This window comes from Podarcis vaucheri (genome assembly GCF_965113315.1).
Source record: "Podarcis vaucheri genome assembly, chromosome: 13".
Lineage (NCBI taxonomy): Eukaryota > Metazoa > Chordata > Lepidosauria > Squamata > Lacertidae > Podarcis > Podarcis vaucheri.
The window spans coordinates 44708352-44726749 of NC_138751.1; the positions used below are offsets into that span (position 1 = coordinate 44708352).

An 18398-nucleotide genomic window follows, 5' to 3' on the forward strand; every position below is an offset into this window, starting at 1 on the left:
CTGCTCCTTTCACATTCCAGGGATACTTACTTGTTTTGTGTTTTCTCTCCTCTTCTCCGCTCAAGGCAGCCTCGTAGAACCAGTGTTTGACTATGTAGTGACCCACCCCAGCTTATTTGTCCTGGCAAAGCTATTAGTATTATCCTACTTGATGAGAGTCGTGTTCCTCTGTGCCTTCTTAGCTGTGAACCAGTTCCATATCCAATAGAATAAGCTTGCAGATATTCTGAGCATTGATGTTAGTAATGGTTGCCCTTTTTTTCTTTCTCTCTCTCTTCTGCTCTCATGTATTTTTTTTTACCTCCCCCCCCCCCACTCATGATATGATATTGTCAACTGATATAATGAAAGCATATTATGGAGGCCAGATCATAAGAGTGAGTTTTTTTTCCTACTAGTGTCTGTAGCTCTGTCTTTCTGTGTGCATGTCTGAGAACGTAGCTATGCATTCCACTCCTCTTCTTCCACTCTCAGTTCAGTGAAACCATAACCCCATTCAATGATGTCTTACTAGTTTTGGAGAACCCATCACTTCCCCTCCCTACATCATCTCATCTCATTCAAAGTGGTGTCCATTTTCAGCAGAGTAATGCTAGACTCAAGTCTGCTCTGGGCTAGGGGCAAAAACTCGAGAGTTCTGTGCCAAAGCCGCAGCTTCCATATTGTGGCTGGGGACAAGTCCATATAAGCCGATTCTTTCTAAGGGCGTATTCTTCACCTGATGCATTTAGTTGCTGGGGCAAAACTTTGTGTTAATTTCTTCCTGCTTTCTGCTGTGGATGGATGCGTGTGGGAGGGGGCGGGTAGCTGTGGCTGCAAAGAGCACAATTTGAGATATGCTAAGCCTAAAAACAATTGCAGTATTTAAACAATTGCTGTGTCACCAGACACAATCAGATGGGTTTCAATGCTTGCTGTAGCAAGAGCACCCCGCTCCCAGTCTTTGCTCAGTCACTGGGATTTCGCAGCCAGGTTGGTTAACAAATTCAACTCTTAAGCCTTTTCCGCCAGTTTTCCTCTGAAAAGGAACCTGCAATTCTAAGCATCCTGGATTGTATAGGGAGATAGAACTGTTCCTCCCTACCGCTCTTGTATACCCAAATATAGTATCTTTTTCCTCTCTTAATCCTCTCTCGGAAGTGCTTCAATGCTTCTTGCTTACACTCTAAAATGGCTACTCTTTGGAGACTTTTAGTGAGCCCACCCTGTGACTATATGGTCTGCTATTAAGTCAGGCCACCGAACTATCTAGCTCAGTATTGTCTACTTAGAGTGTTCAGGGTCTTGGGCAGAGATCTTTCCAAGCCCTCTTATCTGGAGATGCCAGGGACTGCATCTGGGACCTTCTACATGGAAAGGATGTGCTCTATATCAGTGAGTTCAGGGAGCGCCTCTAAATTGTCTAGTGCACAGGTGGGAAACCTATGGCTCTCCAGATGCTGCTGGATTACGGCTCCCATCATCCCCAATGGCCATGCTGGCTGGGGCTGCTGTGAGTTGAATTCCAACAAGATTAGGAGAGCTGCTGGATACCCACCCCTGGTCAAATGATGCGGAATGGGTTAAGGATGGCCAGCTGGGAAACTCTTTAGCAAAACTTGAAAAGGTTCACCGTTCCATCTTATTCCCTTCTATTTTCCTTTTCTCTTGCTTTGCTACAGAGGTTGAAGGATCTCAAGCAAAGGGAGTTTGCTCGCAATGTTTCCTCGAGATCCCGGAAAGATGAGAGGAAGCAGGAGAAAGCCCTCCGTCGTCTCCACGAGTTGGCTGAGCAGAGGAAGCAACCTGAATGGTAAGTGAATGGGCTCCTTGTGCCAGCAAGTTAGTTAAGTTAAACATACAGTTGACTTCCCCTTTTATTCAGGCTGTTTTAAATGGACTGGATAGCAAGAAGTTGTTCTTCAGATTTTTGTAAAACATAATTTATTCTCCCCCCCCCCCAAATGAGGAATGCTTAGCTCATCAGTGGCCAGTCTGCAAATTCAATTCCTCATTCCCCGTCTACACCAGTAACAGATTTTGGAAGGGCAGTGTATGTGTCATGTGAGTGGAGGGAGACAGATTTAATTGAACTAACTGCTCTAATGAACAGGATCTGAGTTGGGAAAAGCTTCAGGCCTGAAATGGATGAGGCAGCCCTTACTTGTGTGCATCAGAACCTTGCGATGCTTTGTCTTGATTCTTCTATATAACCAGGAAGGCTTGAATTTTAAGGCACCTTTTTAAAAAAAAAAATCACAAATAATTGAATTCTGTCAAGGGTGTGCTGGTTGGAGCACATGAATTATTCCACATACAATACAGTGGAAGTGTAGATTAAAACTTTGTTCCTGGACATACCGTTAGCTTTCAAAGCAATTCCAGGAAATTAGTGAGAGGTTGAATAGGCATGGGTAAGAGGTAAAGGTGAAGGTGTTAATGTTAAGCAGTATCTAACTATTGTTTCTCCCTCCCCTTTACCCCTGTCCCATTTCAATCCCCCAGTGCTCCAGGAAGCGGGCCGATGTTTAGAACTACTACTGTGGCAGTAGATGAGGAAGGAGGAGAGGATGACGTCGATTCAGTAGCTCCCAGCAGTTGCTGCTCTTTTTCACCAGCTCCTGGGCCAGTTGCCAGTATGACCACAGACAAGGGTCTTGTTTGTGCCACTGGGCAAACTAGTAGCAACATCGGGCTTGGGCAGGTGCCTGTCCAGGTACCGCAAGCCATCAGCTCAGGGGTTAACCCTCTGAAGATAGGCGTGTCTTTCTCATTTGCCAAAAAAGCCCCAGTGAAACTAGAGTCAATTGCCTCCGTCTTCAAAGACCACGTTGATGAGTCCAGTTCTCCCGATGACGAAGTCAAAGCGGATGAGAAAGCCCAGCCCGATCCTGGAGCCTTGGGGAAATTTGGGGAGGTCGAGGGGACAAACAGCCCTGACAGCAAAGGCGATGAAGAGGAGCAAGCGCATGAGAAGGAAGGTCTAAACACCACCCTGTCGAAGCTGAAAAAGATGAAGCGAGACGACGGCCCGATGGCACTAGAGCCAGAGTATTACCACTACATCCCGCCTGCTCACTGCAAGGTGAAGCCGAACTTCCAGTTCCTGCTGTTTATGAAGGCCACGGAGCAAGTCGAAGCAGAAGCCATGAGCAAGAAAATGGCTCACGAAAGGAAGCGGAGCAACTCCCCAAAACCCAAAGCAGCAAAGAATGGTGAGAAGGTGACGGCAGTAGAGTGTGCCACCCACCAGAAGGAACCGAGTCCTTCCAGCAAAGGCAGCAAAACTGAAGTTAAAGACCCTCCAGAAGAGGCAGGCGGGCAGGAAGGCAAGCCACTTAAGGGAAGCGGTTCTGCGGAGTCCGAGGTCGCCAAAGAGCTTCCTCAGCTTGCGTCAACCAGTAAAGAAGGCACAGACGGGCCTAAGCATTTGACAGGACCTTTCTTCCCAGTGCTTAGTAAAGACGAGAGCACCACCCTCCAGTGGCCTTCAGAACTGCTGATCTTCACCAAAGCAGAGCCCTCTGTGTCGTACAGCTGCAATCCCTTGTATTTTGACTTTAAGCTGTCCCGCAACAAAGACATTAAAGCTAAAGGGGCGGAGAAACAGAAAGCTGCAAGCAGCCTTCCCAAGGAGAAAGCACCATCTGCTGAAGAGGGCAGCATGAGCAAGAGCAAAGAGGTGGGCGCTCCTGCGGGCACCTCCACAGCAGTGCCGGAGAGCAAGTCCCTGTCTGTCTGCAGCAAGCAGGAGTCCAATCCTGTGTCGGCTGGCAAGGGCGAGGGGCCAGAAGACAGCAGCAAAGGCAGCCTTGTTGGCCGCAAGGACAAAGTGGGGAAATCCCACAAGCACAAGAAGAAGAAGAAGCACAAGAAGTCCACGAAACACAAACGCAGGCGCAAAGGCGAGGCAGAAGACAAAAGCAGGGATGGGGACCTGGCAGAAGAGAAATCCAAGAAGCGGAAGAAACACAAACACAAAAAGAGCAAGCCGTCCTTTGCCACGGAGCTGGAGCGGACGCAAGGGGCCGACGAAACTGGCCACGTCAAGAAAAGAAAGTGGTGTTCTCAAGACTCTCAGCGGAAGTCTCTTTCCACCGAAGAAAGCGCCAGCAAGAAAGAGGACGGCGGCACCTCTTCCCAAGATCACAGTGGCAAAAAACCCAAAGGGGACCCGCAGCAGGCGTCATCCACCACCAAGAGGCGGGCGTCCACCTCCGCCCACTCGGGCCACAGAGGCCGGCAGAGCAGCGGGGGCTACGAGAGCGACGAGGACTCCTGCCACAAGCACTTCCGGCAGAAGTCTGCTTCGCAATACAGCGACGATTACGACTCTGGCAGCAACTGTTCCCGAAGCCGCTCCCGGTCAGGGCATCGGCATTCCTCCCGAAGGTCATCCCAGAGGTCCTACTCAACGAGTTCGTATGCCTCCTCGGACAACAGCCGGTACAGCCGGCGGCGCAGCTACTCAGAAGACAGCTACAGTGACTACAGCGACCGCTCCCGGAGCCGCACCAAGCGCTCCCATGACTCGGAGGACGATTCTGACTACGCCAGTTCCAAGCGCAGGTCGAAACGGCACAAATACTCTTCTTCGGAAGACGACTACAGCCTGAGCAGGAGCAGATCCCGGAGCCGCAGCCGAACCCACACCAGGGGGAGGTCGAGGACGAGAAGCCGGGGAAGGACGCGCAGCAGCAGCTGTAGCCACAGCCGGGGCAAGCGGCGGAGCCGCAGCCGGACCGGGCACAGCTGGAAACGGAGCAGGAGCTACAGCCGGGAGCGCAGCCGGAGTGCCAGGAGCCTGTCCCAGCGGTCTCTCTCCAGGAAGGGGTCCCGTGGCCACGAAAGCCCTGGGGAGAGGAGATCCGCACGGCGAGACTTTATCCGCTCAAAGATCTACCGCTCCCAGTCCCCCCACTACTTCAGAGGCAGACCAGGGGAAGGGCCCGCGAGGAAGGAGGAAGCGAGAGGCGATGAAGCGACAGGGACCACCACCAGCCTCTCCCAAAACAGCGGCAACTCCAGCCTGGGGAGCAACTGCAGCTCTGAGGAGAAGAACTCCGCCACGGCTAAGCTCCTCCTGGAAAAAGTTCAGTCCAGGAAGGTAGAGAAGAAGCCCAGCGGCAGTGAGGACTCCCCCTCAGGGCCTCACAAGGTTGGGATCAAGCTGAAAGATCCCCCGCAAGGCTACTTTGGCCCTAAGCTCCCTCCCTCCCTAGGCAACAAGCCAGTCCTTCCCTTGATCGGGAAGCTGCCCACAGTCCGGAAGCCAAACGCCAAGCAGTGTGAGGAGTCTGGGTTAGGACTGGGGACCGGGGAGGAGCTGGAGCTGTCCGAGCTCGACGAAACCCCCCACGATGGCGGGGAGGCAGCTGCAGCAAGCCAACCCACAGTGGACGAAACCCTGGTGATGGAGACCCAGGAGAGCCTTCTGGGAGATCAGAAGCCAGAAGAAGCGGGCGTGGAGATGGCTTCCATGCCCCTGGAGCCGCCAGCCCTCCCGGAACACTTTGGACCCGGCGACCTGCCCGTGCCGCATCCGTTCCCTGCCCCCGCGGAAAGCGAAGCCGGCGAGCCTCTGGACGGCAGCGCCCAGCCCGTCTCCCTCGAAGGCAGGATGGTGCCGCTGGCCCCCGAAGTGGAGCCCTTCCCCAGCTATGTCCCACACAGCGCGGAGCCGAGCATCAGCGGGGAGCCGGAAGGCAGCGAAGACTCTTCCCTGGCGCCACTGGAAAGCCAGCCCATCACCTTCACCCCGGAGGAGATGGAGAAGTACAGCAAGCTCCAGCAGGCCGCCCAGCAGCACATCCAGCAGCAGCTCCTGGCCAAGCAGGTCAAGGCATTCCCAGCCTCGGCCGCCCTGGCTCCAGCCACGGCTCCTGCCTTGCAGCCCATCCACATCCAGCAGCCGGCCGCAGCCGCAGCCACCTCCATCACCACCGTGCAGCACGCCATTCTGCAGCACCATGCTGCCGCTGCGGCCGCAGCCATTGGCATCCACCCCCACCCTCACCCCCAACCTCTTGCTCAAGTGCACCATATCCCTCAGCCCCACTTGACCCCCATCTCCTTGTCCCACTTGACCCACTCCATCATCCCTGGGCACCCCGCCACCTTCCTGGCCAGCCACCCCATCCATATCATCCCCGCTTCTGCCATCCACCCGGGTCCTTTCACTTTCCACCCCGTCCACCACGCCGCGCTCTACCCGACCCTCCTGGCGCCCCGGCCAGCGACAGCGGCTGCCACGGCGTTGCACCTCCACCCTCTCCTGCACCCCATTTTCTCAGGACAGGATTTGCAGCACCCTCCCAGCCACGGCACATGAAAGAACGAGAGAGGCAGCCTCTATCGGGGAGGGGAGGGTTAGGGGAAAGAGAGGACAGGGGGCATGTCTGTCTGTCTCTTGCGTGTGCATCAGTCTCTCGTTCTCGGGAAGGCGGTGGCTGTCTCTGGACCTGAGAACAGCCCAAGAAGGGGGAGGATTGGGCAGAGGCAGGGAGGCTCGAGTGAACAGGCCTGTGAAAGATGGGAGAGCTGTGCTGCTGGGGGTTTTGCTTGTAAGGATATTCAAGGGCTCGTGCTCCCAGGGAGGTGGCTTCTTCAGGGATGTGCAGTCCTTTAGCAAATGCAGCCCTTTTTAATTTCCAGTTCACGTATTATAAATCATTTACTACCCACTCTGAAGGCTTAAAGTGGGTATGCACATCTATCTTATTTGGGCATCGATATCAAGTATAAAGCGTGAAAGTTAGTGATTTGAATCCACCTTAAAGCTTAAGCCGAGCAACAGAACCAAGAAATACTCAGCACTTGATCCATCTCCGCTGTTGCCCTCTCCCCTCTCTCCAGCTCCTATTCGGGAGCCCCCACTGAGCACCACAAACTGGGAAGTTGCTTTTCAGTGACCAGTTTCCACCCCCAGACCAGCTTGGCAGTGCTCTCCTTTCTACACACCCTTTACGGCGCTGCTGAGAGAGTAGAGAGCAATTCCTTGATCAGTCCTTGAAGCAATATGTTGTACTGGAGTCCTGTGAACATCCTGAACATGACTCTGTAACTTGTACTCTTTTCCTCTGTAATATTGATGGTTCCTTATTAACTTATGATTTTTTTTTTCCAGAAGAAGAAAAAAAAAGAATTTAAGAAATTGCACTGAACTCTGTACATGTCAATGCTGCTTTTTGTAGCTCCTCTGACAAATGTTCCATATTGATAGTATACCGCAATAACATTTTTTACAGCCCGTTCTTTGAGTGGTACTCGTTCAGGTGGCTTTAGTTATCTATACATTTTAACGTAGTTGGAAAGGAAATTCTTGTCAAAGGTTCAATGCTTCTAGTTATGGCTAGGGCACAAAATGATTTCAAGCATGTATATTTTAATTGAGCTCATTTTTTAAAAAATGTACCATAAAAAAGGACTTTCATTTTATAGGAGAAAATGTCACAGGGTTTGGAAATAAACAAAGGAGCAGCGATCTGGACTCCTTTGTTCCATAGCTATCAAAGTCCATCCTGTGTAATGACATCTCTGGTAATTTCTGTGAAAAGGCAGGTTTGTGAGGCAGCTGAGGTGTCATTCGCTGTGTGCTTCAGTCGGTAGCCAGGCCCCTTAAGTTTGAGAGAAACAGTCCGTTTGTTTGGCAAAGCAAACAGTCGCTTTCTGGTCGCAGGAATAGATGGGACCCACCACATAACAACACTTGAGAGCCCAGCTATTTTCCCTGGGATTCAACCACTTGTTTTGAGTCATTGCAGCAACAACATAGCTTCTAGGTGTGGATGGGTGCGTGTGCGTGTGTTAAGGCTCCTTGTTTTCAAATATGTGCCTTTTTATGTTTTGGAGAGGTTTTGAGTGGTGTGTTTTCGTTCCGAATCCCTCCCCCCCCCCCGGGTTTTCTTTTATGGGATGCCCTTTCCTCACAGCTGCCCCTTGAAAAGTCATCACCCAGTTGCCGCTCCCCAGGTTGCAGCCCCAAAGTGAACTAGGAAGCGGGGGCTCCCGGAATCTCAAGGTTCTTTTGCTGAGTGCAAAAGGAGGCCGAGATCCTGCAAAGCAGCGGCTGTTTTGGGACACATGTCCAGACCCAAAGGGCGCGCTACTTGCTTGTATATCCTGAGGTGCGGCCTCCATTTTCAGAAATTCAGAAATAACCACTGCTGGCTGCTGCCCTGAAATGGCAAGACTATGGACTGCTTTTAAGCTTCCTTACCCTTGGCTACAACGAGACAAGCACTGGAAACTGCTGCTGTGACAAAGGGACTTGGTTCTTGGTAGTGGCTGTAGATAATTCAAGAAGTAACAGTATTAATTTCTCAGTGCTTCATTCCCTTGAGGTTCAGACAGGAGGCGCAGCGCCCCAGCAGGGAGGAAGAGACTGGACTTCCACAAGAGTGCTTACCACAAAAGAGAACGCACTATTACTTCAGTATCGGCAGGCTATATTTAACTTTTGTCACATAAAAAGTATATATATAAATATATATACATGCTGTAAAAATGAGGAAAATAAACTTTCTAATAAACTAGTAATTTGGGGGAAAGCGTGTGTGTACTTGTTTCCCAAAGGGTCAGAGTCAATTTGTTAGTCCTCATGTTGTGACTCTTCCCACTGCCGTCACCCCTATTTATGGCCCCGCATTTATTCGCTGTTTGCACAGAGCACCTACTGATCTTCCCATCCCCTTTATTCTCTTTGGTCCTCCTAGCTTCATGCCTTGGTTTAAGAACAGCTTAGTTTATGAACAACTTGGATTAAGAACACTGCAAACCTGGAAGTTTGGTTTGTGAACTTTGCCTTGGAAACAGAACATGTTCTGCTTCCTGTTGAGTGTGTTCCATTTGTAAATTGAGTCCCCCACTGCTATGGGAAAGCACACCTTGGTTTAAGAACGCTTTGGTTTAAGAACGGACTTCCGGAACAGATTAAGTTCGTAAACTAAGGTACCACTGTATCGTGTTTCTTTTGCGGGGGGGGGGGGGGACATCCCTATCTGTCTTCAACCGTTTTAAGATTCCCTTGTTGCTATGATCCATCTTCCCTCAATTTGCCACTCCCAAGATTGGACCATGTTCTAGCGAGCAATTAGCTCATTGAATTGATGCAGCCCAAATCCACATTTCTGAGATTCTGGAACCCTCGTCTCCTGATCCTCACTGAATGCTTGCAGGACATATTCAGTAACATTGGGGTAGCCCTGTGTGTGTTAGCTGAGGTAGTCTCGGAAGCAGGAAAAGAGTTAAGTCGCAGAGAACATCATCCTGATTTGCACATTGGTATTCAAGATTAATCATGTCCCAGCAGTGGGGCAAGATCTTCCTGTCCTCATGGTCCCTCTTGCTCACCAGCTCAAATGTTTTATTAAATACACTTACACACTTGCCCTTCAATATAAGAATTAAAAATACATATATCAAAAATATTTAATAAAATACAAAATAATGCGGTATGCATCAATTTATATTTCAGGATTTATTCTTTTTAAACTTAGGGAAATGAGGCCTTTTGCTTGCCATCAGAAGGACATTGTGTAGCAGGCATCAGGCAAGCTTCCCTGGGGAGTGTTCCACAGATGGGAGTGCCACCACGAAGAAGGCCCTCTTCCTTGAGTGCCGCCTGCTGCTTCATCGGAGTAGCAGTTTGAGAAGAGCCTGTGAAGTTGAGCTCAGGGCAGGGAAGCAGAGACAAGAATCAGGCAGTTTTCCAAGCACTTTCCAAACTTGTTCAAATCCCAAGCATGAAGGACATCAGCTGCACTTTGAATTCAGCCTGGAAACTGGTAAGGAGCCGTGGCAGCTGCTTAAGGACAAGTGAGAGATTCCACCAGCAACAAGTCCAAATTCACAAACTAGCAAGTTACCCCGAACTAACTACATGCTCTGCCCAGGTTTGAGGAGTGGATAACTGCAGCAAAGCTGTCTTCCTAGAAGGGCTTGAAATTGCCTGCCAGCTAGTAGAAGGCAGTCCATTCCATGGAAGCCACCTGAGCCTTCTACGGCAAAGCAGAATCATTGAGTGCTCCTGCCTGGGCTGCAAATCTGATTACTCCATCTGTAGCAGGTAGACACCACTGGGAATAAAAGAACCACACGTAGCACTTCTACATTGTCTGGATCGAGCTTTAATTCACTGGCCTTATGGATAATGGTTCAGCACTTCCATTGCCTCAACTGAATTTGATGTACAGTGGTGCCTCGCAAGACGAAATCAATTCGTTCCACGAGTTTTGTCGTCTTGCGATTTTTTCCGTCTTGCGAAGCACGGTGTCGGGAAAGTTTTGGAAAAGCTTCAAAAATCACCAAAGTCTTTAAAAACCTCAAAAAAGGCTACCACACCGCGTTCCATGAGTTGCTCCTCGAAGTCAAGTCGCAAATGTATTAACGGTGTTAAGAAAAAGGAAACAAACTTGCAAGACGTTTCCGTCTTGCGAAGCAAGCCCATAGGGAAAATCGTTTTGCGAAGCAGCTCAAAAAACAAAAAACCCTTTCGTCTAGCGAGTTTTTTGTCTTGCGAGGCATTCATCTTGCGAGGTACCACTGTATAGGAGAAACAGGAGCTGTGTGCCGCCATAGATGGTAGCACAGTGCAGGAAGCAAAGCCAGGAAGTGTGTGCATTGGAGAACATTGCAAATGGAGCCTAGTTTCGCTGACGAATTAAGAAATTGGTTCAAAGGGTGAACTCACCCCTGTGGCCATGTCACCCATTCTCACTTTTCCCTCTAAACAACCACCATGCGGTTTCTTTTGCTTATGTTTCCTGATAAGGCCTGTGCTGGTTCCCCCTGCGGTCAGGGAGGCTGTGCTTGGCTGATAAAACATTCCTGCATGCGAGTGGGATAGAAAATGGGATGTCCTGAATGCTCCAGTGCAGGGGTAGGCAACCTAAGGCGCATGGGCTGGATGCGGCTCAATCACCTTCTCAAGCCAGCCCACAGACGGTCCAGGAATCAGCATGTTTTTACATGAATAGAATGTGTCCTTTTATTTAAAATGCATCTCTGGGGCATAGGAATTCGTTCATTCCTCCCCGCCCCAAATATAGTCCAGCCCACCACATGGTCTGAGGGATGGTGGACCGGCCCATGGCTGAAAAAGGTTGCTGACCCCTGCTCCCGTGCATCCAGTGGGAAAAAAGCTTTGCAGCTGGGTCTTTGTAGCCTTCCTGCCCTGTAAACTTACCGTATTTTTTGCTCTACAAGACTCACTTTTCCCCTCCTAAAAAGCAAGGGGAAATGTGTGTGCGTCTTACGGAGCGAATGCAGGCTGCGCAGCTATCCCCGAAGCCAGAACAGTAAGAGGGATTGCTGCTTTCGCTGCACAGCGATCCCTCTTGTTCTGGCTTCTGAGATTCAGAATATTTTTTTCTTGTTTTCCTCCTCCAAAAACCAGGTGCGTCTTATGGTCTGGTGCATCTTATAGAGCGAAAAATACGGTAAATCATTTCAGGATGTTTAATGGTAGTTGGAGGGTTTGCTGTACATTCTGAACTGGTATCTTGCAAGTTTCTGGATTGCACCCACTCTTTGAAAACACTTTCCCGGAACCCAACTCTCAAAGCTCCACATACGTTTCTAATCATATGTTGCAACGCATTGAGCCCTGGTGCTTGAAAACGGCTCTGACTCATAAATGCACTTTAAGAACCCTGCAGGATCCAGTAAAAATGTTTGCCCTTACCACTGTGTGACTGTAGCTAATCTCAAAGCATTCCAGACTAGGAACAGGAGCTTTCAGAGCACTTCCTGAGGGTCTGTCTCGTCTCCCGTGTTTCTGATCTCTATGCCCCAAGGACAGGTGGGGTTGGGAGTCGTGTATGGAAGACCACAGCTCATACTTGTGCACACTAGCCTGGAAATGGCAGTGGTGGTTCCCCAGAGCCGTCTTGTCAATGGTTGATCCTGCCAAACATCACTGTTCCAAATAGTCATCGCTCCACACACCCAGGGAGTTCCTGTTGGGAAATTCCTGAGAGACTTCTGATAAATGTTATCATCTTCAGCTGAAGAGGCTTCAGCAGGGGAGGAAAAGCTTGAGGAAATGTGTCATGTCCGTGGTCACTATTATGAGCACAGAAGAGACAGCATTAATGGGAAAACACTCAGCATTTGTAGTGGGAAGAGGAGGGAGATGCTGGTGATGGCAGAAGGAGGTCATTCCATGGGTCTGCTTGCCCCCCTCTTGCGCTGTCTGGTGGGGTTCTTGCTCCTCTGTTCCTCAGTATGGACCCTGAACTTGGATGCAAGTTCACCAACAGTGTACTCTGGGCCCAACGGAAGCTATTTTGGGTTTGCCTTGGATTTCTACCGGGACAGTAAAGGCAGGTAGGACAGCACTGGGCATGGCGGGAGGGAATGGTGCACTAACAGGACCTCAGGAGGTGGACAACGGGGACTTGGAAGATGACAACAGATGTCTTGGGAAAGGCCAACAGCCTATTTGGCTGGCAAGATGCACGACAGCAGTGCATGAGGCTATTATCCATTGAACCTTGACTGGGTGCAGGCACTATGCAGATGTTCATACTTAAATGGTATATTAGACAAGGTCTACAGAGCTCTACAGGGACATAGGTGGCACTGTGGGTTAAACCACAGAGCCTAGGGCTTGCCAATCAGAAGGTCGGCCATTCAAATCCCCGCAACGGGGTGAGCTCCCGTTGCTCGGTCCCTGCTCCTGCCAACCTAGCAGTTCGAAAGCACATCAAAGTGCAAGTAGATAAATAGGTACCACTCCGCCGGGAAGGTAAACGGTGTTTCCGTGTGCTTCTCTGGTTCGCCAGAAGCGGCTTAGTCATGCTGGCCACATGACCTGGAAGCTGTACGTCGGCCACAACTGGACCTAATGGTCAGGGGTCCCTTTACAGAGCTCTACAGCAGGAGTCTAAACAAAGGCCTGGGGCAGGGGTTGTACTAGTTCAAGAGTGCCAAGGCTGTGTCACTGCTGGACGGGGGGAGAGGGCGCAATAAATTCACTATTCCCGGATGCAGCACAATACTCATCCTAATATTAACATCTGGCAGCCAGAGATATCCCGTCTTCAGATGCATCAGGAGCAGCATGGAAAGGGTGAAAAGGGAAGGGCTGGTCATTCTTAAAATTCAGTAATTGGGTGGGGGGGGTGTGATTTAGCAGTTTGCCCAAGATGAGGCAATAGGAACAGCATTTGTTCAATCATAATTTGCAAGCTGGCATGACCATTGATCAGGGATGATGGGAGTTGTAGTCCCAGAACAACTGAAGAGCCATAGGTTCTTCATCTCTGCCACAGAATGTTAATAACGGCTGCTGGTATGTGTGGCTTTTTAAATACAGCAGATCTGGTGCATGTTGATGGCAACAAGCTATTTCCTTGCAAAATAAAAGCCTTTCCTAAGTGAGATGTAAGTTCAGATTCAGGAGGTTGAACCTGGTTATTTTTCAATCAGAAATTCACACATCCAGTTACTTAGAAAAATTGGCGGGTTGGAGCTAGATTTGTGGTTCCGTAAGTGTACGTGCCCAAGCAAAGGACTAGTGCAAGACCCTGAGCAGCCCTGGCTACTGCAGAGGCTTATAAAACATTCCTAGCAGGGAGATTCTTCCAACTGGTGGTTTGCCACATGAGGCCGCTGTGCACAAACATTTGTGATTCTGTCCCTAGTAGGGAAGGTGACGAGGGCCAGAGATAGGAAACTGGAAGCAGGGATGAGGTGTACCTATAGTTAGCTCTGCCTGTCACTGGCTCCACCTGCTGCTGGCTCCCTGCCTTGTATCCTACCAGTCCCAGACTGACCTTTTTTCCCACCCTAGCATGAATGTGGTGGTTGGGGCCCCACAGGCCAACAGCTCACAGACTGGTGTGACGGAGGCGGGTGCTGTCTATCTGTGTCCCTGGGCGCCCGGTGGCAGTGCCTGCACCCCCATTCCGTTTGATACCAAAGGTGAGTGATCCCCCATGATTTTGGGGTCATTAGAGGGTCTATACAAGCAGGAAAGGGCAGTCTCACTCAAAATGTCAACAGGTGAAGATTTGCCCATAATTGTGTATCCATAGTAGAAAAGGTTACCTTGTTTAATTTGTGCCATCCACAATGGTGCGAGGCATCATTCACTTTGTTTCTTTACCTGTATTTCTTGTTGCAAGCTGCTCCTGTCAAAAAAAAGAACTAATCTGTTCAGCAGGGACTGGGTAGATGCAGGAAATGCCTCACATTCCTTCCTTCTGATTACTTAGCAGCAGTGTTAAATGCCTAAGCATCCTTTTTTTTAAAAAAAAATAATTATTGGATAATAACAAAAATTTATTTTGTAATTTATTTAAATTTATTGGATAATAACAAAAACCACAAAGCAGAATAACATACAAAAACAGAAAAAAGAAAAATACATCAATGAACAAAAAAAAAGGAACAATAAACAGATAAAAAATAACAACAAACTTAATTCTTTACAAATCCAACCTTTTAAACATCTTGGTTGACTTCCTCTAGTCCCTCCCTTCTGAGTTTCCTTGTAGTTGAAAGTAACAACTTTCCAATATCATTATTGAACTAAAGCAATTTCCAATTATAGTCCATCTTGTTCACATTTCTTAATATTCTAAATCCCATTTATTTAATTATAACTTAGTTTAATCCTAGGCCTATTTGTTTCTTTCAAGTAATTTCTAATTTTGTATATTACAATATTTATTCAAATAGTCCTTAAATTTCCTGCCTAAGCATCCTTAACAAGAGCAGTGCCTCTGTATGTGCCTAATAAGCCTTAGAATGTTGCCTCCATGCTTTGGCTATCCAACTTTCTTAATAGATTTCTGAATGATTTACTTTTTTACGTGAAAGCTAAGAGTCCAGGCCCCCTTTTATGTATGGGGGTGGCCGAACAGGAATGAAGATAAATATGGACTAGGAGTCATTACCCCAAATGAACTTAATTCACCTGGCAACCATTTTCAGAGATGTCTTGCATTTCAGTGATGTTCAACTGAACATTCCAAGCACTGGTCTCACTGCCAGCATCAGTAGCACTTGTAGGGCATGCGCATGTGTGAGCCAGTCCCAATATGAGGAGGAAACTCTTCATGGAATCACTGTATGTGTGGGTGTGGCTAACATCTGCAACTGCAACCTCAGTTTAAACTGAGGCAGGTAGGAGTTGTGATCACAGATAAAGGCAATGTTGTCATGTACAGGGATGGTTCACGCAGCTTTCGTGAGATCAGCGAGCAACCCCAGTGACAGTGCATCATGCATGCCTGTTTTACACATGTGTGGCTACTGCCACCACTCTGAACTTGCCCTGCAAGATCCATCCCCTACAAACCTTCACGGCCTAGGGCCCTCGTACCTACGCGACCACCTCTCCCAGTATGCCCCACGGAGAACCTCAAGCGTCAAATAACAACACCCTAGTGGTCCCAGGCCCTAAGGAAGTTAGATTAGCTTCAACCGGAGCCAGGGCCTTTTCAACACTGGCTCCGGCCTGGTGGAACGCTCTGCCTCATGAGACCAGGGCCCTGCAGGATCTGATTTCTTTCCGCAGGGCCTGTAAGACAGAGTTGTTCCGCCTGGCCTTTGGCTTGGAGCCAATTTGATTCCCTTCCCCACTTTTTCCTTTTTTCTTTCTCCTCCTGTGATGAGGCTGCATTTTAATATTTTAATGTTTCAGTATTCTAATGTTGTATTTTAATCTTGTTTTTAAGTTGTATTAATTCAACTTGTTTTTATTATTGCTAGTTAGCCACCCTGAGCCCAGCCTTGGCTGGGGAGGGCGGGGTATAAATAAAAATTATTATTATTATTATTATTATTATTATTATTATTATTATTATTAATTATCCCACAAGGAGATGGAAAATGATGCTTGTGGTGGGGAGCCATGTGAGATTTGGGGGTGAGAAAATTGGGGGCCAAGGATGAGATCCCGGCTGAATGAATGAATGAATGAATTTTATTAATACGGTCACAGACCAGCGTCAGATCCCGGCTGAGTCATGAACTTGAGGTGGGCCTGGGAGAAATCGGAGCTACTTGGAGGTGGGCATCTGATGAGATGTTAGGAAAGAGCTAATGGCATCTTGCCTGCATGTACAAACCTGCAGTCAGACTGACTACTCATGGATGGCATGTGGCTGAGGGGGGGTGTGATATGGTGGGTCAGTAGCTTCTGCCTTCAAATCTGACTCCTCTCTTCCTTCTCCTATGCTGCTGCTGGCCAGGTGATGAGGTTGAGCAGCTACACAGTGTGGTTGTGAAAACCTTCAAGACTAAACAATGGTTCGGAGCCTCTGTGAGCACCTGGAAAGACACCATCGTGGTGGGTACAATAAACAGACCGTCTCAGAGAAGCTTCAGAAGCAGAAAGGGGTGGAATTAAATCGAGCCTCGCTGCAAACAAACCAGAAGGAACGCTCAATAAATTTCAGATGTTGTACAGAATCCCCACAAACTTTGTGCAGGCAAATCGGGACGAATACTCAATAAACGGGTCGCCTGGAATCAGCTTATAATTGTTGGAAGAGTAACAGCAGGGCTCTTCCTATTAATAAACTAAGGGTTAAAACTGGCTAATTAGATTAAGAGTTAGTCAACTAGCCAAAGGGTGGGAGGAGGGGTTGCTTAGCAACCAGGCAGAGTGGCATGATCTTCACTGAGGGAGCACATGCTCTGATTGGCTGGTTAGTTCTGAGGCAATTTGGGCTGACCTAAGAAAGCCAAATCGTCTGTTCCTTTCTCCTCAAATTATGCACCATTCTTTAATTCAGTTTTCCTTAGTATAGTGTTAACAAGACTTTTTCTCTCTGGACGCATTATTTAAGCGACTCTGCTAACAATAATTTCAACAGACGCAATACATCTCACTACAGTGAGGAAGACTTGTGACCAGAAAAACCTGTCTGCTTTGTTCAGTCTGCTGCCCAGATGTTAAGTGTTGGTGGGCAGCTTAAAGGCCCCTGCTCTCCCTCCTTAATATTTTTCAGCCTTATGGGTTTGGCAGAAATGACGAGCAGAATCTGAAACCAGGGAAGAGAAACAGCGGAAGAAGATTGGAAAAAAATTTAAGGACTATTTAAAGAAGTATTGCAAAATTAATGAGTGTTAAAATGATGTTGGATTAGAAAATAAGCAGTTACTAGCGGTAATGGATAAGCTAAGGAGAATAAGTAAGATTAAATCCAAGTTAAAATAAGGGAAGGATTTGCTGAATAATTGATTAGAAATTGGAATACAAAAAGGGGAAGTATGAGGAAGTCGGGGAAGTAAATTATAAGAAAATAAGATTTTGAAATTGTACTTGTTTTTTGTTCGTTGTGTTTATTGTATTGTTTTGTTTTTGTTGTTATAAAAATTATGGAAACTCTAATAAAAAATTTATTTTTTTAAAAAAACAATTCAGCCTTAAACAGCAGCCCTTCAGAGGACACCTTCAAAAGTCAGAGAGTCCTTTGATAGCCTTTTAAATATAAATATAAGTAGGGTGAACAGCCACCCATCCTCTGCAATTACGAGGTTGTCCCTCCTGGAGGGGTGTGAGTGTCATTGATTCAACATCCTGCTCACCCCAGTTTTTCACCCTACCAGGCTTGCGCCCCTCTCCAGCACTGGAATGCCATTTCTGGCCAAGAGGAGGCCACAAAGACCCCCACGGGCAGCTGTTTCTTAGCCACAAGTGGCCTGCAGCGCTTTGTTGAATTCTCGCCATGCCGCAATATCCAAATGGACTCAGTTTACAAGTTGACAAGATATGGTGAGTGCAATATGCAGGTGGCAGGGAATGTGCAATAGCCGAAGCTCCAGGCCTTAAGGAGAGGGTGTGCAGAATTTTTGCCCAGAAACTTTGCCTTTGAATGAATGGCACCCTTGTTTTGCTTTTCAGACCGCTCTAGTCTGCTCAGATTCCATGTCTGGCCTCGTGTAAATGGCTGTCGAGTGGTTTGCCCCATGCTCCTACACGCTCAATTGCAAACAAACAGCATGTGTGGCTTCACTCAAGCCAAAATGGTCACAACAATCCCTCCCCATTCTAGAAGAAAGTTGTTTGGGTCCTTCTGAAAAACCAGAGCCTTGCAATGTCAAGTGGAGGCTATTCCGTTAGGGATACCTACCTACAACCAGCACAATTTGTCCTCAGGGGCAGTAGGAATATAAGCCGTTAAAAACTGTTTTACAAATCATTTGTGCAAATTTTAATAATAAAGCGTATAGGCCCAACTTAACATGTCAATTTTTATCAAATGGGGGGGGGGTGTTTTGGAAAAGGCTGGCCAGATTATTTATACTAAATTAATAATACGAAATTTTATATGAAACGTTGATAAGTAATTGGTGATGTGAATGTATATTTAACTTAGGTTTTCTGATTACAATTAATGCTTTGGTAAGTTAAATATATATGTGCATAACCAATACCAGTGATAAGAAAATAAATGTGGTAA

The 18398-nt window shown here is 47.9% G+C and overlaps 2 protein-coding genes across 9 annotated transcripts in view; both read left to right on the plus strand.

The window, feature by feature from the left end:
- Positions 1–7674, plus strand: part of GPATCH8 (G-patch domain containing 8) — a 79823-nt gene extending 72149 nt beyond the window's left edge. For all 8 annotated transcript variants that reach the window (XM_082194687.1, XM_082194688.1, XM_082194693.1 and 5 more), the window contains 2 exons: positions 1662–1792; positions 2485–7674. In XM_082194687.1, coding sequence (XP_082050813.1) covers positions 1662–1792; positions 2485–6310 — 3957 coding nt within the window. In that variant the 3' untranslated portion in view covers positions 6311–7674. The remainder of the gene's footprint in view (positions 1–1661; positions 1793–2484) is intronic.
- A 3762-nt stretch (positions 7675–11436) lies between these two features.
- The window catches only part of ITGA2B (integrin subunit alpha 2b), a 43936-nt gene continuing 36974 nt past the window's right edge, over positions 11437–18398 (plus strand). The window contains 5 exon segments of the mRNA XM_082195203.1: positions 11437–12077; positions 12080–12306; positions 13775–13905; positions 16182–16279; positions 17545–17710. Of these exon segments, the coding sequence (XP_082051329.1) occupies positions 12030–12077; positions 12080–12306; positions 13775–13905; positions 16182–16279; positions 17545–17710 (670 nt within the window). The 5' untranslated portion in view covers positions 11437–12029.